Source organism: Vipera ursinii (genome assembly GCF_947247035.1).
Source record: "Vipera ursinii genome assembly, chromosome: 1".
Taxonomy (NCBI): Eukaryota; Metazoa; Chordata; class Lepidosauria; order Squamata; family Viperidae; genus Vipera; species Vipera ursinii.
Window position 1 is genome coordinate 11885853 of NC_139512.1, and position 22651 is coordinate 11908503.

Sequence of the window (22651 nt, forward strand, 5' to 3'; positions counted from 1 at the left end):
CAAGGACCCCACGGTCCTCTTCCTCCACCTCCACCTCCTCCTCCTCTCCACAAACCCCACTCCCTTCTAGCACTGACGATGTCACCTAGTTGGGTAATGAAATGTCTGCAAGAAAACAGCCAAGCTCAGAGAGCACCAAGGATCCCACAGTTGTCTTCCTCCTCCTCCTCCTCCTCCTCCTCCTCCTCCTCCTCCTCCTCCTCCCTCTCCACAAACCCCACTCCCTTCTACCATTGATGATGTTGCCTAGTAAGGTCAGGAGACATCTACAAGAAAGCCACCAAGCTCAATTTAAGTTCTCTTCGGTCTAAGATTCCTGAATTCCACTCCATTTCCCATTAGGCTTTGACCCATGGGCTTTGTTGGCTGACTGACGCTCCTGGCAGAGAACTCCCACCGATTGCTTCTAAGGAAGCAATCTGGCCCACTTTTTTTTGTTGTTATTGTTAATGTGATTGTCCACAGCGGAGGCAACAGAGCACTATTCTCTTGGGGCACTTGAATTAATTGGACCATGTTTCCCCCCCACACCTCGGGGAAGCCTGTTTCCCCCACCGATCGCATCTCGAATCTGATCCTGCCCCCCAACCACTCTGGGTTTGGTGTTAATTAAACCTGGAGGAGTTTTTGCACAACGTGGGAACAGATTAGCATTTTTGCTTAATTAGAAAGACTCGGGTCACCAACGGTGGTTGTAAGCCTCCTTGAACACTGCCCCCATTCACAATGGACACCCTGCCTGTTGAGTGCCGTCCCCCCCCCACTCCTCCTCTTCCTTGCTAGGTTAATTAGTTGGTGAAATTAAGCAGGGTGGACACCGGCCAGGAGGAAGAGGCGGTTTCGGTGGGAACGAAGCTTTGGGGCACGACGTCACTGCCAGCCCATGGGGTGGTGGGGCACGGCTTTGTGTTTTCAGCCTGAGATGTTGTGAGCTGCTCTGGTATTGGGGTGGGGGTGGGGGGGTGCCCATCCAAGAGATGCTTAGCAAGTTGTGAAGGGCAGAGTGTGTGTGAATCGTTACCTTTCGTCCATCTTGGTTACCCTGTTCCAGTCCGGAACGTGTAAATACGTGCCCTGGGCATATAAATGCAGAGAGCTCCTTGACTTACAACTGTTGCTTTAGTAACTCTTCAAAGTTTTTTATTTTTTATTTTTATTTTAATTCCATTTATATCCCGCCCTTCTCCGAAGACTCAGGGCGGCTTACAAGCTTAGCAGTAGCCTTCATTCTATGTATATGCCTGCTTATTAGGGCTTTCACACACACCACAAGCGGCATTATTACAAAGTCAGCTTAATTGCCCCCAACAATCTGGGTCCTCATTTTACCTACCTCGGAAGGATGGAAGGCTGAGTCAACCTTGAGCCTGGTGGGATGCGAACCTGCACTAATTGCAGGCAGCTGGTGTTACTTAAGGAGGCATTAGCCCACTGCTCCACCAAGTTAACACTGGCACTGCAAAAAGTAGCTTGTGACTGTTTTTCACACTTATGTCCATTGCAGCATCCCCGTGGGTCACATGATCATAATTCAGACACTTGGCAACTGACTCGCATTTATGATGGTCGCAGTGTTAGAATCTATCTATCTATCTATCTATCTATCTATCTATCTATCTATCTATCTATCTATCTATCATTTATCTATGGTAGCGCAGTGGTTAGAATATCTCTTGCTCTCTCTCTCTCTCTCATCTATTAGCAGTATGTAACTCTAAGTGCTGTTTCTCTGTCTATCTATATCTATCTATTTATCTATTATCTATCATTTATCTATGGTGGCGCAGTGGTTAGAATCAATCTATCATCTATCTGTTTATCATCTATTAGCAGAATATAAGTGCTATTTCTCTGTCTCTATTATCTATCATTTGTCTATGATGATGCAGTGGTTAGAATCTCTCTCTTATCTATTAGCGGTATATAACTAAGTGCTGTTTCTCTCTCTCTCTCTCTCTCTCTCTATCTATCTATCTATCTATCTCTATCTTTCTATCTATCACTTGACAGATTTCTCACTTAGCAATCGAAATTTTGGATTCAATCGTGATTATAAGTCGAGGACAAGCTGTAGTTTTATCTCTCCACTCAGATAAGCAAGGATTAACCCCAGACAAACCACACTCTCTGTTTTGATAGGTCCACAGATTCTAACCCTTCTCTTCTTGTTGGGATTTTAACAGAGGACCAGCTGCCTCCTGGATTCCCGGTCATTGACATGGGCCCTCAGCTGAAAGTGGTTGAACGTACACGGACAGCTACGATGCTCTGCGCCGCCAGCGGGAATCCAGATCCAGAGATCACCTGGTTTAAGGATTTCTTGCCTGTTGACCCCAGTGCTAGCAATGGACGAATCAAGCAACTAAGATCCGGTAAGGTATATGGGACTTTCTTTCTTTCTTTCTTTCTTTCTTTCTTTCTTTCTTTCTTTCTTTCTTTCTTTCTCTCTCTCTCTCTCTCTCTCTCTCTCTCTCTCTCTCTCTTTCTCTCTCTCTCTCTCTCTCTGGTTGCCGTTCTCTTTTATAGGTGGACGATTTTTTTAAATTCATTGATCAAAGTATAAAATACAAAGTGACATGAAAATAATGGGAAAGTAAGGAAGGAAAAAGGGAAGAGGAGAAAAAAAATGTGTCCGGTAGAAGGGAAAAAAAAAAAGAAAAGTATTAACTTCCGACTCTTTTTTAGTTCGTTTGAATAAGATGACAACATATAGCCTAAACTTTTTACTTGTGCATAATAATGACCTGCTAGCTATTTCTATAAAAAAACAAAACACAACCCTATCCAATGAGCAAAACCCAAAATCAAAGTTTCATTATTATTTTTTCCCCACCTCAAGCACAAAGTCCCGAAGTGGTTTCCGAGCAGACACCACAAAGTCCAGAAGCATCTTGGGTTGACTTTCTCAGAAGTCTGCCTGCTGTTATTTGTCGAGATGCTAGCAAGCGTTGGTCTTTTACACAAGCGTTTATTACTCTGGATCCTTTGTCTGATGCATGCCTACTTTTCTTGCAGGGATAAAACCCCTTTGGGGGAGTGTTTGCGGCGAATGTGCCACAATTTCAAACTTGATTGTCCCTGAATGTTTGATGTTCATGACAGTTGTGCAGGCTGCTTCAAGTGTCCTCTCCACTTCCTTGTCCTCTCTATTTAAATGCCTTTTTTCTTTCTTTCTTTCTTTTTACTCTCGATGAGATCAACTTTGACTTCCTGTAAGGAAGAAAAAAAAACCCACACGAATTAATTTCAAATCGGCTTCAAGCATCAAGGAGGAAAAACAGTCGTGGTGAGCCGAATTCCATAAATGAAGCTGCTGGTGTTCCTTCACCAAGACAGGCCTCACCTTTGCGACCTGCAAGGTTGCCCCAATTTTATTTCGTTTCATTTTTTACCAGCCCTTTAATTCAAGAGAAGCTGGGAAGCAAAGCACCAGCCCGCCACGTTATTTTGGTCTCTAGAAACGCCTTTGAGATGGATACGGGCTCGGTTAGCATTTTTGCAAAGTTAAAAACTTCAAGCAAGTGCAAACTTTGGGGGTTGGTTAGGAGCTGGGCTCACTTTTGGAGGAAATAACTGTTTTGAGTCGTGGTTATTTTGTCCAGAGCGAGATGAAAGGGTGAGAAAGAAACTCAAGATATCCTGGCTTGATTTTCAAATGGCCAAGCTTGAGGAATACTAGTTTAAGATAAGAAAGCACACAAAAAAAATTGAGCAAGGTTTCAAGTGTCTGTCGGTCTACCTATAAAATAATTTTCCTAAAATCCATGGGGGTGTCTCTGTCTTCATCTGTCCTTTCTTGAAGGGCTGACACCCCACATCTAAGCTTATGAATAAGTCTCATCAAGAAATTGCACCCCAAAGGGGTTTAAGTAGCCATCTTCTTCTGCAGATCTTCAAGGTTTGTTGAAATGAGGATCACACTAACTTTTTTTAATCCCTATATTAAGATCTGCCATCATTAAGACTGATGCATAAAGAAAAGCAAATGAGTTGAGCTTTCTGGGGGTAGGTGTGTGAATGTGCACAGATAAACGTGTGCAATGAATCTTGTATTGCTACCAAGCAGAAGAAACTCAGGGTGTAGATCTGTTAGTACACCATAAATGAGTTTAACACTCTTTTTTTTCCTTTCTCTCTGGGCAAAATTTTTAGGATGGGAGCTGTGAAGTTCAAACTTCCCTATCCTGGTTTGTTGGATGATGATTCCCAGAATTGTAGGAGTTCAGTCCCAACACACTAGGGCAGGGGTGGCAACCTTGGGTCTTTTATGACTCGTGGACTTCAATTCCCAGAATTCCTGAGCCAGCCATGCTGAGGGGAAAAGGAGAGGTTTCTAAGCTGAACCATGCTGGCTCAGGAATTCTGGGAGTTGAAGTCCACAAGTCATAGAGATGCCAAGGTTGGCCTAGGGCAGGGCTAGGCAACCTTGGCTCTTTTATGACTCATGGACTTCAACTCCCAGAATTCTTGAGCCAGCCATGCTGAGGAAAAATGGAAACGTTTCCAAGCTGAGCCATGCTGGCTCAGGAATTTTGAGAGTTGAAGTCCATGAGTCATAAAAGAGCCAAGGTTGCTTACCCCTGCCCTAGGGGATTGTGGGATGTGCCATCCTATTAGAACAAGGCATTGTGGGAGAGTTAGAAATAACAGGCCTGACTGTTCCCAGACTACAATTCCCAAGATCATTAGGGTGACGCTTACAGCAGTGAAGGCTGTCAACAAAACACACAACTGTTGTAGAGACAGCAACAATTTCTCGGTCTCTCACCTGAATTGTGATATCCCCCACCCCCACCTTGTGCAACAGAAGCGAATCCCAGTAGAGATGGGGTCACCATTGTGCTTTTTAGAAAGCACAGAACGATCTTATTACTACTGTTTGTTAAATGTGTTGGGCCCCCCCCATCTCGACACAAGGCAACCCTTCCTCGGCATAGTTGCCACATAGCTTCCCTTAGTGGTGTTGTGCTCTTCACACAGTGTTTCAGCCTGGACTCTCCAGAGTTGGGGAAATTGACTGCGAGAACAAGCCGCAGTTTGATGTTTACTATTGCTTTGAAGCTGGTTTAAAAAGCCAGAGCAAACTCTGGGTTGAACAAACTCAGCTCAAATTCTAGAGAAGATCTGTAGTCCAGGGCTTGAAATGTGGGGTCCTTGGTGCTCTCTGAGCTTCGTTGTTTATTTGTGGATGTGGGATTTGTTGCCCAGTTGAAATAAAAATCACAAGCCAAAACTTCCAGGGGAAAACAACGGTAATTTATTTGTACGCCTTTGCAAAGGGGGGGCACTCCTTGTGCATGCAAACACACAGTGGACACACCTTAAATCTTCAATATTCATTCTTTATATTCTCCATTGCCGTTACAAAATTTACCTCCCACCTCTTCTTCATTTGGCTTAGTAATTGTACTGTATGTCCTTGTTATGACCGATGAAACTCTTCAAAAGAACTTTGAGGTGTTGTTTACCTTAAAGGATCTTTTATTTGAGTAGCATAACATCGGCACTTACATAATTGAAGCCAAAAACTAAATTCCCCTCCCCTGGGCACCTAGTATCAAAGCACAATTCCCTCCTCCAATTAGCAGTCATAAATCACGTTCCCCAATTAGCTTGAAGTGTGCGGACTTTCTCTCCAGCTCTCCAGCCAGCCAATTCTTTTATCATCTCTGGGCTCAGTAACCTTGATTCTCATGCCAAGTTTAGTGTTGTTATGTCTAGTCGTTCTTGTCCTCCCTTCCCAGCATCATCTAACTCTAAAAGCGAAAGGGGAAAAGATGGCCACATTTCCATCTGTTGTCAATGCAAAAGCATCCGATGTTAGCAGCGTCGACACTGTAATCATGTAGTCAAAGGGAATACATTATCTCCGCCCCTGATTACTTCATCTATTCCCCTAATTCTGTCGCCCCCGGCCCTTATTTACGAATTTCCTTTTATGGTTGTTAGTTCCTAGAGGTTTTCTCTAAAGTTGCTAACATATCAGTAAATTCTGGGTAGGACACGGTTTTCAGCGTAGCAGAGACCTTCCTGGATACAATTCTCAAGCTTCCAGCTAGGCCCACCCGATTACCTGCAATGGCAAAACAGTCCTGATACATCGCGTGACGTCACGAGTGTGACACGTATGGGCTAGGCTCATGAGATAAAAATATATACAATTTATTGGCTTCACAGGCTAGCTAGCATGTCCTCTCAAAATTCTGTAAAAATAATAAACCCTTTTCCCCCACACAGACGTTTCGTGGCCCGACTAGGGAACCTCATCAGTGCTAGAAGGCGGTGGGGTTTGCTCTCTGTTTAGGTAGGCCTCGACTTACGATGACAGTTGAGCCCCAAATGTCTGTTGCTGGATGATGAGACAGTTGCTAAGTGAATTTTTTGCCCCATTTTGTGACCTTCCTTGCTACCGTTGTGAAGAGAATCGATGCGGTTGTTACAATGAGTAAGGCCGTCGTTAAGTGAATCTGGCTTCCCCCGTTGACTTTGCTTGTCAGAAGGTCGCAAAAGGGGATCACCTGATTCCCGGGACACTGCAACCATCATAAATGTGAGCCAGCTGCAAGTGTGTGACCTTTGATCATGGGGATATTGCAACGGTCATTAAGTGTGAAAAACGGTCGTAAGTCTATTTTCTCAGTGCTGTTGCAACTTCAGATTGTCACTAAGCTACCTTACCTTACGTTCTAACTTTAAGTGTCTGATCTCAACTGCTCCAGCCATATTTTCTTCAAAATCATAAAAAAACTCCTACAAGTCAAATAGAAATTCTAGTAACTCTATAGGCAAGACTGTGGAATGATCAACCAGAGCTGAAATTCATTTCTTTTGCAATTTCCCCCCCCCCCTCGTTTCCCTATAGAAGTAGCCCTCAGTTTACTACCATTTACTTACTAACCTTCTGAAGATACACCAGGTCTGAAAGAAAGGGCTTCTTCACACTTACAGCCATCATAACATCCTCACAGTCCCTTGATCAAAATTTGTGCTCTTGGCAACCAACATATATTTATGATGTTGCAGCATCCATAAGTCACTTTTTTTCCGTGCTGTTGTAACTTTGTGTTGTAAGTCGAGGACTGTCTGTATTCGTGGCTTGCTCTGTCAGTCTTGGTGGGGGCGTGGCCTCCTCCTTGGAAGTTGCCACCCCTCAAGCAGCCATCATCCAGAGATAAGCAGGGATTAACACCAGACAAACAATCCCAACAAAAAGAAAAGAAAAGATAGTACCCTAATTTAGAAAGCGCCAAGGAGAAAACCACACACCCCAGCAGGGCAAGCTACATTATACAAGCAGGGATCACACCTCACACTCCCTCGCACTGATCATGTTCCCTAGTGGGGTAATGAAACGTCTTCCATCAAACAGCCAAGCTCAGAGAGGATCAAGGACCCCATAGACACAGCTCGCTTTGTTGTTTTAGCATTGCCTCCGTCCATCAACCGAGCAGCTGATCTCCACCTTTGCTTTCCATTCGACATTCCTCTTTCGGCAAACGTGTCCCCTTTCCGTGTGTGTGTCTGTGTGTGTGTGTTTTGTGTCCCTGTGTACCGTGCTGGCGTTTGGTGCCTCTGCGCTGGCTTCCGTTCGGAGAGCTCTTTTGTCCGACGCTGAAGATTCCTTGATCTTCTTTTAATGCCATTAATAAGTCTAACATTGGTTTCCCCGTCGGGAGTTGTAGGTATGAGTTTGCCTGTTTGCAGATCAAGCGGGCTGCTAAAGAGTACACGTCAGGCAAAGCGGTTTTCCTCCTATCAAAGGCAAAGATGGAGTAAATTAAACCTTGTTTGCAGAGGCAGGGTGGCGAAGTCTTCAGGGAAAGATGGCCTTCAAAAAAAACAAAAAAAGAGAGAGAATTTTTGCAATTGGGACGCAAGCTGTTTGTCCTCGTGGCTTGATAACACATCTGGATTGACTCGTCAAAAAAAAAAAGAAGCCTGGCTCAATTTAAATAGCTGTGCTGCGTTTCCTTGTTTCCACACCCTCCTGCTTCCTGAAACTTTCTTATAGGCAGGGCCGCTATCTTTTGAAGCATCACTCCAAAGCTGTGTTCATTGTTTCTTCTTTTTTTTTCTTCCCCTTGCTAAGAAAAAAGAAAATTGTGGTAAAATTCTCTTCATTTATGTTGAGTTGGGCTGTTAAATCTGATGCTAGTGATCTCCAGAGGCTGGATAAGGATCTTTTTCAAGGCGTCCTTGAAATTCCTTGAATTCTGAATCCAGGGCTGTTCCTAGGGGAAGCTCTGTTAGTATTAAATGGGAAGGAAGGAAGGAAGGAAGGAAGGAAGGAAGGAAGGAAGGAAGGAAGGAAGGAAGGAAGGAAAAAATAGGAAGAAGGAGGAGGGAGGGAGGAAGGAAAGAAAGAAATGGAGAGAAGGAAGTGGAGAAAGAGAAGGGGAAGAAGAAGGAAGGATTGAATGAAATGGAGAAAGAAGAAGAAAGGAGAAATGGAGGGAAGGAAGGAAGGAAGGAAAAAATAGGAAGAAAGAGGAGGGAGGAAGGAAGGAAAGAAAAATGGAGAGAAGGAAATGGAGAAAGATAAGGGGAAGAAGAAGGAAGGATTGAATGAAATGGAGAGAGAAGAAAGGAGAAATGGAGGGAAGGAAGGAAGGAAGGAAAAAATAGGAAGAAAGAGGAGGGAGGGAGGAAGGAAAGAAAGAAAGAAATGGAGAAAGAAGGGGAAGAAGAAGGAAGGATTGAATGAAATGGAGAAAGAGAAGAAGAAAGGAGACATGGAGGAAGGGAAGGAAGGAAGGATGGAATGAAACGAGGAGATCCATCTGACAAGTTATAAAGAGAAAAGAGCTTACGGATATATTTAGTACACAGTATAAAGCATCTCATGATCATCGTTCCTTCTGTGAACCTTGCCGAAGAAGGAGAAGAGAAAGAGAAGGAGAAGAAATAGAGGAAAAAGAGGAGAGGAGGAGAGGGGAAAAAAAAAGAGGAGGACTGAAGCGGCCATGCCATGAGATAGTACAATAAAGAATTGCAGAAGATAAGAAAGGCTCAAGATCTGCACATTGAAATTGAAAATTGTGGCGTAAACCAGCTGTGCCGGTCTGGTGGGTTATTGGCACGCTGGGGGCCATACCGAAAAATCTTGGACGGCATTGAGAAAATCTGCAGATCGACAAAATTGCCACCTGCCAGTTACAAAAAGCCGGACTGGCTTGGCTCTGCACACAGACCCTGCCGATACATTGCGGCATCCTCGGTTCTTGGGAAGAACTCAGCGCGGACGGAGGCCAACAGCCCCAGCTAAAGAACCGGCAGCTGTGGCTTTACGTTGACGTGTGCAATAAGAATAAGAAGAAGTAGAAGAAGTAGCTAAATTGCTCTTTTGAATCCAAACAGACAGGCACCTGCCACATAACAGCCCAAACTTAAAAATTATCGATTTAAAAAAAAAGAGAGACCAAAAAAAATCTGGATAATGAATGGGGCAGCATCTGGAGGCAGCAGAAGAAATAGAAACCTAGAGGAGATCACAAAACCCAACAACCTGCAAACAGAAATAGAACGGCTGGGTCAAAAGAAAAGCGAAAGGCAGCGCCCATAGTGCTCCGCGCCTTGGGTGCCATCCTGAAACATCTGGAGCACCCCTTGAACACCCGCCGGCATTGACGAATTCACCCTCGTCAATTGCAAAAGGCAGCTGTGCTTAGAACAGCTTCCCTCCCAGCCCACCAAACCTTCAACCCCATCAGATGTTCACATCTGCCTGTCCTAGCTCCTGGCGAAGCACCTGACGGGTGGTTTACAATAATTAACAAGAATCGGAAAGGCTGTACGGTCCAGAAGCAATATCGACTGGTTTTGTTTCCCAAACTGCAGAAGGGTTCCTACAGGTGAGAAACAAAAGTGTGGAGAATGAAAAGTGGAAGCTGACTTGACTGTTTCAACCAAAGCTAATAGGGAACGGTTGCTGGAATTGGGTAGGTCTTAGTTTAATGAAGAGAAGGACGAGGGGGGACATGACAGCGGTCTTCCAGTATCTCAGGGTCTGCCCCAAAGAAGAGGGAGTCAAGCTATTCCCCAAAGCACCCGAAGGCAGGACAAGAAGCAACGGATGGAAACTCATCAAGGAGAGAAGCAACCTAGAACTAAGGAGAAACTTCCTGACAGTGAGAACAATTAACCAGTGGAACAACCTGCCTCCAGAAGCGGTGAATGCTCCAACACTGGAAGTTTTTAAGAAGAGACTGGACAACTGTTTGTCTGTAATGGGACAGGATTTCCTGCCTGGGCAGGGGGTTGGACTAGAAGACCTCCAAAGTCCCATTCCAACTCTGTTATTCTATTTTATTCTATTCTAAAAATTCCAAATCCATGTAAACACTGGGCTGACTGTGTGATGGCATCATCATAATAACAACCCAGCATGCTGGCTGGGGAATTTTGGGAGTTGAAGTCCATCTGTCTTAAAGTTGCCAAGTTGATAAAATCCGATCCAGGTGCAGCCATTTTGACCCTCAACTCCTTCAAAGCTTCTTCGAGCTCTCTGGCCCAGGCTGAGAATTTTAATTTTAATAGGGGTTTTTTTACTTTTTTTTCAGGGATTGATGTACTTTTTTAAGTGTTTTTAACTTTTGTATTTCTTCTTTTAAATACCCTGTAAACCGCCCTGAGTCCTTCGGGAAAGGGCGGTATATAAATCTAATAAAATAAAATAAAATAAATAAATAAAGTAGCAGCCCACCATCCCTTCTACCCCCTTGAAGAATTTGGCTCTTGGGGTTTCTGGAAACGTGTCAAGGAAGCTAATTGGCATCCTCTTTGTCACCTGGTACAAAATCTGTGTGTTGTGTTCAAGGGTGACTCTCCATGTTGGCGAACTCCACCTCTGCCATTTTGAACTCAGCCGTTCTGCCCCAGGAGTCCAGCAAGGGTGCAAAAGGTTTTTTTCCCCACCTTCTCTGAGAAAACACAATATAACTAAATCATTCCACTTTTCAAACGGATCCCTATCTTTCCCTATTTTCCCAATGCTAAATTCAATTCCAGGCAATCCTGAACCATGGATAATAGTTTCCAACATTGCTGCTTAAATTTCTCCATTGCCCAGGCTGCAATGATACTTGATCATGAGAGAAAGACTTACCAGTAGTAGATCAAATGGAATAGAATAGAATAGAATAGAATAGAATAGAATAGAATAGAATAGAATAGAATAGAATAGAATAGAATAGAATAGAATAGAATAGACAGATTGTAGAACAGAATAGACAGATTGTAGAATAGAATAGAATAGAATAGAATAGAATAGAATAGAATAGAATAGAATTCTTTATTGAGAATAGAATGGAATGGAGTGGAGTAGAATAGAATAGAATAGAATAGAATAGAATAGAATAGAATAGAATAGAATAGAATAGACAGATTGTAGAACAGAATAGACAGATTGTAGAATAGAATAGAATAGAATAGAATAGAATAGAATTCTTTATTGAGAATAGAATGGAATGGAGTGGAGTAGAATAGAATAGAATAGAATAGAATAGAATAGAATAGAATAGAATTCTTTATTGAGAATAGAATGGAGTGGAGTAGAATAGAATAGAATAGAATAGAATAGAATAGAATAGAATAGAATAGAATAGAATAGAATAGAATAGAACAGAACAGAACAGAACAGAACAGAATTGAATTCTTTATTGAGAATAGAATGGAATGGAATAGAATAGAATAGAATAGAATAGAATAGAATAGAATAGAATAGAATAGAATAGAATAGAATAGAATAGGGAAAAAGAATAAAAAAGAATAGAATGGAATGGAATGGAATGGAATAAGAAATGAATGGAATGGAATAGATTAGCATGGAATAAGCAATGAATAGAATAGAATAGAATCTTTATTGTCACTTAAATATACACTAATCAGAATATATTAAAATGAAATGTTGGTGCATTCAGCTCTCAAACAAAATAACATTATACATATACCCACATACACACATATATGACACAGAGAAACATAACAGTCTAGTTCAAATGTATACATATAACTGATGAGAAAAAAGAATCCCACGAATTCACAAGACGGATGGCACAAGGAACAAACCTGTTATGGAATCTAGTAGTTCTGCTATAAACACTTTGAAACCTCCTCCCAGAGGGGAGCAACAAAAACAGACCGGGAAGTGGGGAGTTGGGCATGCCTCTAAAAATGCTCCAAGCTCTAAGCACATATATGTGCTTATAAGCAGTATCCTGAATCGCGGGAAGCGAGCTTCCTATTACCTTCTCAGCTGTCCTCACCACTCTCTGTGTGGACCTTCCATCCTGAATCACGGAAAGCGAGCTTCCTATAATCTTCTCAGCTGTCCTCACCACTCTCTGTGTGGAACTTCCATCCTGAATCACGGGAAGTGAGCTTCCTATAATCTCAGCTGTCCTCACCACTCTCTGTATGAACCTTCCATCCTGAATCATGGGAAGCGAACTTCCTATAATCTTCTCAGCTCTCCTTACCACTCTGTGTGGACCTTCCATCCTGAATCATGGGAAGTGAGCTTCCTATAATCTTCTCAGCTGTCCTCACCACTCTCTGTGTGGACCTTCTATCTGAGGCACTGCTGCCACTCCACCAGACAGTGATGCAGTTTGTTAAGATTCTCCCCCTTGTGCCTCTGTCAGAAGTGGCTGGGGTAGACGGAGAAAGAGGTGCTCTCCTCATCCGACACAAGAAATGCCAATGCTGGTTTGCATGCTTCACTAAAGATGACGTATGAAGAGACCAAGTCAGATTGTTAGTTATCTAACCTAATGTTGGTTAGCTTGGAAAAAGATTCCAGATGCAAAAGCAGATTTCTCTTAGTTTGTGGCTGGAATGCTGACTTTGAACTTTTGGGAATTTTAGCCCAATACTGTCAGTCCTCGACCAGTCACTTAGTGACCCTTTAAAGTTACGATGGACCCACCAAAGGTAATTGCAACCTGGTTTTAAAATTCCTACAGCCATTCACACACACCCCAGGTCACATGGCCGCATGTCAAGAGCTCAGCAACTACATGTACAGTCACATCACCACATTTTGTGATGTTTTTGCCCCAAACTGGCATTTTTGGCAAAAAAAAAAAAAAAATCCCCATACTGAACAATAGATTCACTTTGCGACTGCGACGTTTGCTTTATGACTATGGCATTCACTTTATGACTGCAGTGTTCGCTTAATGACCGCAGCAAAAAAGATCATAAATTTGGGTCGTTCATGTGGGTGACCTGGTTTATGACTGTGACATGTGACAACACCCGTAATGGTCAGGTTTTGTTAACAGTCATAAGTCGAGAACTACCTGTATATTTGGAAGGCATGCATATACTCTGCTGTAAACTGTTTAGATCAGGAATGAACAACTATGATCCTTTTATAACCTGTGGACTTCAATTCCCAGAATTCTTAGCTGGCTTAGGAATTCTGGGAGTTGAAGTCCATAGGTCTTGAAGGGGCCCACCCCTGTGTGGGGTGTTTTATCACACTGGCTGAGGAATTCTGGGAGTTGAAGTCCATAGGTCTTAAAGGGGCCCACCCCTGTGTGGGGTGTTTTATCACACTGGCTGAGGAATTATGGGAGTTGAAGTCCATAGGTCTTGAAGGGGCCCACCCCTGTGTGGGGTGTTTTATCACACTGGCTGAGGAATTATGGGAGTTGAAGTCCATAGGTCTTAAAGGGGCCCACCCCTGTGTGGGGTGTTTTATCACACTGGCTGAGGAATTCTGGGAGTTGAAGTCCATAGGTCTTGAAGGGGCCCACCCCTGTGTGGGGTGTTTTATCACACTGGCTGAGGAATTCTGGGAGTTGAAGTCCATAGGTCTTAAAGGGGCCCACCCCTGTGTGGGGTGTTTTATCACACTGGCTGAGGAATTCTGGGAGTTGAAGTCCATAGGTCTTAAAGGGGCCCACCCCTGTGTGGGGTGTTTTATCACACTGGCTGAGGAATTATGGGAGTTGAAGTCCATAGGTCTTAAAGGGGCCCACCCCTGTGTGGGGTGTTTTATCACACTGGCTGAGGAATTCTGGGAGTTGAAGTCCATAGGTCTTAAAGGGGCCCACCCCTGTGTGGGGTGTTTTATCACACTGGCTGAGGAATTCTGGGAGTTGAAGTCCATAGGTCTTAAAGGGGCCCACCCCTGTGTGGGGTGTTTTATCACACTGGCTGAGGAATTCTGGGAGTTGAAGTCCATAGGTCTTAAAGGGGCCCACCCCTGTGTGGGGTGTTTTATCACACTCGCTGAGGAATTCTGGGAGTTGAAGTCCACAAGTCACAAAAGGGCCAGGTTTGAAGACCCCTGGGTTAGAACAACCTGTTTCGAACTCATAACAACTGTTCAACGTGTGCATAGGAAGGTCTGGTTTCAAATTCTGATGTTTTTCCCCCCCGAAGTATAAAATGTGCCTTGGAAACTCTTCTCCGCTCACCAAGTTGGGCACAGTTAAACTGTTATTATACAATCTGTGTTTCTATGTATATATTCTGTGGTATGTATTTTATGTACTTTTTCGTTGTTGTTGTTGTTGTTGTTGTTACTTTCTTTTTCAAGTAACTGGCTTATAACAACCGTCTCCTTTGTATTTTGTTTTTCTGTTCCCTTTTCCATTTTGTTACCTTCAGATACTTTTGGTAAGTTTGGTTTCTGTTTAAATCAATCGATCCTTCTTTTAGAAGTAAAAAATTAACACCTCTTAACGGGCTGCTGCCTAGATCTTCCCTGTCCTACATCTTCCCACCTCTTAAACTAATTCTGTCTTAATAGTTTTTCTTTTTTTCTTTTTTCCTTTAAAGGCATGTCGCTCCGTTACTAACGCCTTACGTTCTGTAGGGTTATCTTGCCCGGTTGAAACTAACTCAGAAATGGGGTATTGCAGGCTGCAAAAATGCCAGTCTCCCGAATTCTATCCCCGTTTTCACAAACCGAAGCTTGGAGCCTACCTCTTTACCTGCATTTCCACAAACATTCTGACATTGGATAGATCCTGCCATTTTGGGGGGGGCGGAATTAGAAGCAAAATGCAGAGTCTTCACCTGGAATTCCCCAAATAATTCACAGCTTGGTCCCTAAAATTGCTCTCTCTCTCTCTCTCTCTCTCTCTCTCTCTCTCTCTCTCTCTCTCTCTCTCTCTCTCTCTCTTCTTTCTTCTTTCTAACTTTGCCTCTGCAAATGGAAATGAGGTTTTGGAGTTTCACATCTAAGAGAAACGCGCTAAGGATTTTTTGGAAAATTCGGATTGGTTTGCAGGAACAGTGCTTGCCAGGACCGAGCCCCATGTTTTAAAATTTCAATTTTTACCAAGGCGTGAACATAACTGCAAAATGTTTGTCCTGCTTTTCTCATTTTTGGAGGCAGCTGGAGATGACAACGACAACGATGATGATGATGATTATAAAATGCAAAACAGGGGACATTTCAAATGGGTAATATTTTGCTCGTCCCCTACTTAATCCTTCAAGAGCTGCGAGAGGACAAAGCAGAAGCAGAAAGGATGAACAGGAGACGGCTTTGCAAAATTCCTGTGGAGAAATTCTGTTTTGTTTTTTCCTGTTTTAGGGATTTTCAATCCCTGGGAGCGTTTCCTTAACTTAAGGACCAGCGACTTATTGAAGTAAGCTCTACAATGGGGCACTGCACGCTTTCAGCACAAGGATGCTCCATTTCAGTCAAACTCTTACGAAATATTCTAATGTTTTTAATGCACCGTGGTTTGGAGCAGACGCCCTACTTGGGAGCCGGTGTTGCTGTAGGAGGTACCCCAGGGAGATGACTTGGAGAGGGACCCACAGGAAAAGCGATCCAACTCCGGTTTCCCGGGGTGTGTGTGTGTGTGGGGGGGAATTCCATCAGCAGATGCTATGGACCGTCTTCCCTTGGTTGCCATGGAGACGCAGCCTCCGCTCAGCTCACAAATGTACTTTGAGGATCTCTTCCGCATTTTTCCCTCCCCAAGGAGAGCTTCATGGGATGTGTGGGGGGGGATGCTCAGCTCCCCCAGCTGTAATTTCAGGGTGGCCTTTAGTCCCTGGGAGGACCAGGCAGGGAGGACTGTGTCTCTGAGCATAAGCAGAGGGCCTTGACACCCATCCCCCCCCTTCGTCCTCTCATCCTTGCCAGAAGTGATGGAGATTTAGAAAGCCCCATGCTGGCTTTGTAGATAGGCTTCAACTCCCAGCATCCCTTGCAAACACATCCTACGGTTAGGAGAGGAATTGGGGCAAAGCTTCCAGCTGATTTCACAATGCAAAGTAATGGGAAGGTTGGCAACACCTGGAAGATCTTGTCTGCGTTTTTTTTTTGGAAGCTAAGCAGGGTCAGGCTCGGTTATTATCTGGAGGGGCGCCCAGTGAGACAAGGCAATTGGAAAAAAAAATATTTCTGGAAGAAATCTCCTTCCCATCAATGCTGTAAGGGATTTTGGGAGATGCTAAAACTCTACAGGAAAAGGGGGTGGGGGGTGGGGAAATCCATCCGGGAAGAACTTGGAGAAGAGATTAGAGATAGTCCTTGACTTACGACCACAACTTTCCATGGCTAAGCAAATGAAGTGAGTCCTAGCCAATTTAACAACTTTTTTTTTGCCACGGTTGTTGAACGCACCGCTGCGGTTGTTCAGCGAATCCTGAGGGTGTTAAGTGAATCCACCTTGACTTTGCTTGTTGAAAGGAAGGTCGCAAATGGGGATCACCATGACCCTGGGATGCTGCAGCTGTCATAAAGACATGCCAGTTTCCACCTGCCTGATTTTGATCACATGACTGTGGGGACGCTGCGACGGTTGCGAGGACCGGTCATAAGTCACTTTCTTCCATGCTGCTGTAACTTTGAAGAATTGGTTTTAAGTCAAGGACTAGAATTTCAGGGGTAGTCAACCTTGGCCCTTTTATGACTCGAGGACTTCAAGTCCCAGAATTCCTGAGCCAGCCATGCTGAGGGGAAAGGGAGAGGTTTCCAAGCTGAGCCACGCTGGCTGAGGAATTCTGGGAGTTGAAGTCCACAAGTCATGAAGGGGCCATAGTTCCCCCATGCTGGCTGAGGAATTCTGGGAGTTGAAGTCCACAAGTCATGAAGGAGCTATAGTTCCCCCATGCTGGCTGAGGAATTCTGGGAGTTGAAGTCCACGAGTCATGAAGGGGCCATAGTTCCCCCATGCTAGCTGAGGAATTCTGGGAGTTGAAGTCCACAAGTCACGAAGGAGCTATAGTTCCCCCATGCTGGCTGAGGAATTCTGGGAGTTGAAGTCCACGAGTCATGAAGGGGCCATAGTTCCCCCATGCTAGCTGAGGAATTCTGGGAGTTGAAGTCCACAAGTCACGAAGGAGCTATAGTTCCCCCATGCTAGCTGAGGAATTCTGGGAGTTGAAGTCCACAAGTCATAAAAGAGCCAAGGTTGCCTACCCCTGGACTAGATATATTCCCTCCAGGTAGAAGGAAGGCTGAGAAAGAAACTCAAGATAACCGTGCTTGATTTACTTTAATATAAGGACAGAGGAAAACTTAGCCTTTTAAGATCTTCCCATCATACCCCCACTTTTACAAAGCAGCATTCTTGCAACCCGGTCCTCCTGCCCGGTCCTACCTTACAGGGCTGACAGAAGCCACCTGGATGCCATTATGAGTCAAATTTGACTCAGAAGAGACTTTCTTGTTGAGCCCTTTCGAAGGCTTTGCCTCGTGACTGACGAGGCAAGTGGAGACCTTTCTCGTCTTGGGATGGGAGGCCACCAGGTAATGTCTCTGCTATTGATTACACAGGGACATTGCGGTACAGACCCTGGGGGAAAAACAGCAACACACTCCCTCCTAACACTTCAGTGAAAATAGCCTCACTTCGTAGGAAATTCCAGTTTAATTGGCTTCACCGATGGGGTTTTTTCGTACCGATCTTCCTGCAGCCTTCTTACTCGGGAGTGAAAACTTGCTACAGTGAAGGGAAAAGAGAATTAAAAGCCGCTTTATTTTTGATCTGGGCCAAGATCCGGTCTGTTTCAGCCCTGCCCTTGATCACTTGCTTCAGAACTGTGCACCGGACCTTGCTTGACACTTTTGGCCGAATCCCTTTTAAGAGACACATTTGAGGAAATATCACTGGCTTTTTTCTCACCCCACTTTGGAAAAAAACCAAACCTCTAAAGAGTTCTTTAGATGTGAAACTCCCGACAGGAAAAGAAAAGATCTGCCATCTGTGCCCTTTTCTCCCCTCCTGGTTGCCCTCGTCAAGGTAGCTCAATAATCAGACTTAAAAAAAAAGCAAAGATAGTCCCAAGAGTGACAGGCGGCTTGGGTGTGATCTCAAAAACATCTGGAGCAGCCCTTGAACACCATCGTCATTGACAAAATCCCCGTCGGTCAATTGCAAAAGGCAGCTTCACTTGGAACAACTGAGATCCATTCCTTGCTCCGATCATCTCTGACCTTTTTTCTAAACCATTCCAGATTTGAGTCGCAGATGGCAGATATTTTTTCCACTCTGAATTAATTCTTTCCTTCTTTCTTTCTTTCTTTCTTTCTTTCTTTCTTTCTCTCTCTCTCTCTCTCTCTCTCTCTCTCTCTCTCTCTCTCTCTCTCTCTTTCCTTCCTCACTCCCTTCCTTCATTTTCCTTTCTTCTACCTTCCTTTCTCCTTCCTTCTGTTTCCTTCCTTCCTCCTTTCTTTTCTCTCTGCCTTCCTCCCCGTGCCCGCCCTCACTCTTTTCTTTTGTTTCCCTCCTTCCTTCCTTCCTTCCTCCCTCCCTCCCTCCCTCTCTCCCTTTTTCCTTCCTTCCTTCCTTCCTTCCTCCCATTTCCTTCTTCCCTCCCTCTCTTCCATTTCCTTCCTATCTTCTTTCCTCCCTCCCTCATTTTTTCTCCTTCCTTCCTTCCTTCCTTCCTTCCTTCCTTCCTTCCTTCCTTTCTTTCTTTCTTTCTTTCTTTCTTTCTTTCTTTCTTTCTTTCTTTCTTTCTTTCTCTATTACAAATAAACCTTCTTTCTTCTTCTCTTGTGTCCTTGCTCTTTAAACCCCCCCAGCTGCTCCTTCACAGTAGCTAGTCCAAATTAACATTACCTCTCCCCCTCCTCCTTGCCTACTCTCCTTCCTCCCACAAGCTAACAAGCGCTGCTTTGATTAACCTTAACCAGTAGTTTAAACTAGATGCTAACTCTAACTTCAGAGAACGTTTTTAACCTTTTCCTTAATTAGCAACTAAATCTAACTAGATCCTTAACCAGCTTTAACCACCTATTCCCTTTTCCACTCCACTAATCAGAAAGAATAATCACGTCGTTTTTATCCCAGATCCTGAAAATGGTGCATTTGGGTTAGCATGGAAAGAGGGGGGGGGGGGCGGGGGGGGGGAGGGTAAGAGAAAAATTTAGGGATGGGGGAACCGAAAAAGCAAAAATGAATAGCTGGAGGACAAACGGCCGGAGGGGGGGAAAATTGGTATTATCCTTGCTTCGTCTGCAGATGTTATTCGTAAGTTTCAGCAAGTCACACCACTGGGGATGTTTAAAAATATTTGCATGGGCCGTCAAAAATTGGACAGTCTCTGGGATGTCCAGGGAAACCTGAATCCAGAAAAATGTCCGTGAAATCCTTTGCTTTGTTTTCAGGATTGGGGTTAAAAAAAAACCCTCCAGAACTTTGCAAAATATACTGAGAGATAAAAAAAACTTGGAAAGCCAGTGGGAGAAAGGAGAAAGGTCATGTTTCCCAAGCTAACAGGAAGGCTGAACCCTGTTTTTATTGCACTCTGGGCCACACTGGGAAAAAATAATTCGGAGCATCTGGTCATGTGCAGAGGGCCTCCCTTCACCAATATACCGCAACTCGGTATTTTTTTCAAGCTAGGTCAATGCCACTCAGTCCCAGCTTTTCAAAATTATCGGAAGTACTTGTTAGCAAGGTTGGATCTTTTCACCAAGTCAGATTCCCCCCACACACACACACGTGGTTCTCTTAGTAACGCCGAGAACAAACCGTATTCTGGATTCTGCAGGTTTCCTGGGTAACAAAAAGATGGAAATTACATTCTCCTGGTTCTCCCCCCCCCCAAAAAAAACTTATTTTTTTCCCCTCTGCACGCTCGCAGAAGCAAAGGCTATTTTTGGGGAGAGGGGCAAAGCAGATCCACTAATTTTCTAGTCCTCATGAGTCTGAGTAAAGATCTGGGTTGAAATAGGCCTTGATCTTAAATCTTACCTGAAATTACTGTTATTTTTCCGCAACAGCCGAGGCATCTAAAGAACAACACAAGGAAGAGGCAAAACAATACTGTAATAATAATAATAACAATAATTATTATTATTATTATTGTTATTGTTGTTATTAAAAAAATCTTTGGAGATTTTACTCAAGTGATACCAGCCCCTCTCCCAGCTTCATTCCCCCTTAACCGAAGGGAACGCAGGCCTCAACTCATCTCAAACCAAACTGCAGGTAGTCCTCGGTTTACGGCCCCAATGGACAGCAGCTCTTCTGTTGTTCAGCAATGCGGTTCTTTTAAGTGACCGGCATCTGATTTTCACGACCTTTCTTGCCATGGTTGTTAAGTGAACCGCTGCCGAGGTGAACTGAATCACACGGTCGTTAAGCAAATCCATCTCTCCCCCCCCCCCCATTGACTTGGCTTGCCGGAAGCCGGTTAGGAAGGCTGCAAATTTGGGTCACGTACGCTGTAAATCGAGGACTACCTCTCTGTCCCCACCCCAAATCGTGCCTTGGAGAAGCCACCTTATAGAAACTGACCACCCACCCATTTTACTCCTGGGTGCCTTCCTCCCACTGGCTAGTCCTGAAAGATGATTTAAAAAAAAATAATAATCCCATTTTTCCCCCACTTGCTTTTCACTTCTGTGTTTGTTGTTCTTTTTTTGTTGTTTTGTTTTGTTTTGTGTCCCTTTTTCTTACAGAAGGTACTCCAATCCGAGGTAAGATTGCTTGCGCTGGCGAGCACAATTGCCCCTTTCCTTAAAAAATAAAAAAAAACCACTGCATTTTTCCTCTTGATTATAACCAGTTATTGTTCCGTGTAGTTGTGTGGCCTGTTGTGGTTTCTTTTCCCAATCCAGAATTGTGTTACCTTGTCACTGCTGAAAATTTCTTGTCTTGCCTTATGTGAATCTCCTCTGTTTTTCTACTCCTTCCCTTTTCTCTCTCTCCTTCCCTCTGAATTCTGACTTATTTTCCAGCACACGTATAATATAATCTCATATGTGTCTTTGTATATGTACACACACACACCACACATACACACGCAACACACACCTGGTTCCTTTTGGTACGTCCTATTTACTCCTGGATGGATGGACTGAGGCACCAGTGAGAATGGAGGGGTGGAAGATTTCGTAAATGCTTGACTTATACGCAATTTACGGTCCTGCGGGTTTAAAAAGCTGGTTTCTCCGAGGTTTGGATGAGTGTGTAGATGTGTGTGTGTGTGTGTGTGTGTGTGTGTGTGTCCAAGAATAACTCTTTTTCACATTCCACCGAGATGACAAGTGTTAATTTGACACAGCTCCACAGTGCAGGACATAAGAAGTGGGAATTTATTTTTTTTAATGAAATCGCAGTGGTGTTTTCTAGTGTGAAGGGAAAAAAAAACCAAAAGGAGAAATATCTCCTGGAAATACAAAAGATGTGCAAAATCAGAATAAAACAAGGTTGTTGTTTTTTTTTTAAAAAAGAAAAATGCAGAAGCCAATTTTCTCTCCTAGACCCTCTCTGAAGATGGAGGATTGATTTAGCTCCCTTGCTGAAGAGCAGAAAATTAACCCTATTCTAATTTGGGTGGTTCCAAAGACCAGTTATTTCTGCTGCTTCTTTCCAGATAGGAAGACTTCGTGTTGGGGGGCTCCGATCCAGCAGGGCTGTTCCTAAGTGGTTTTATTAAGAGCCTCCACGGGTAGGGGCAGTCTACCTTGGATTGTGAGAGGCTGAGGACGAGGAGCTTTGAAGGGTTCCTGGTTTGGCGATAGAGCTTCCATAACTCTGCCTCCATGCATAGGAGCACTCTTACCTTGAGCCTCCATGCACAGGGGCAGCCAACCTTGAATTGTGAGATCCTGAGGACCGGGAGCTTTGGAGGGTTCATGTTATGGTGGTGGACTTTCAATAACTCTAGGGGCAGGTGAAATGGCTTTGAGGGACAGGAGCAGGGGGTCTTCAAACTTGGCAACTTTAAGACTTGTGGACTTCAACTCCCAGAATTCCTCAGCCAGGCTGGCTGAGGAATTCTGGGAATTGAAGTCCTCAAGTCTTAAAGTTGCCAAATTTGAAGACACCCCCCCCCCCCCGGATAGGAGGAAGATAAAAGAAACCCCAGTCGATATGCAAATGACTCAGACGAGGCCCTCCCTAGGCCATCGAAGATAGGGAGGTGGCACAGCTGGCTGGGGAATTCTGGGAGTTGAAGTCCACCCATCTTAAAATTGCCCAGGTTTGAAAACACGACTTTGATTTTATTGACGGTGAGAAAAATGCTACATTCTTAACCAAGAGCTGCCAAGAGCTGTTTGGTTCATGGGGAGAGGGAGGGGGCGGTTGTTGCTTTGGGGTGGGCCCAGGTGTGTTATAGTTGTGGCTGTTTCAGGCTGAAGAGGGAAGCACAGCCTAATGGTTGAACAAAGTAGATTGGACTGCAGGGAAGGGTCAAGCATTGGCATAAGTTGCATTGG

General features: G+C 44.1%; 1 protein-coding gene across 1 annotated transcript in view; it reads left to right on the forward strand.

Moving 5' to 3' along the window:
* The window catches only part of PTPRS (protein tyrosine phosphatase receptor type S), a 256467-nt gene that overhangs the window by 79691 nt on the left and 154125 nt on the right, over positions 1-22651 (forward strand). Inside the window, 1 exon segment of the mRNA XM_083365216.1 lies at positions 2184-2372. Within this exon segment, the coding sequence (XP_083221342.1) occupies positions 2184-2372 (189 nt within the window).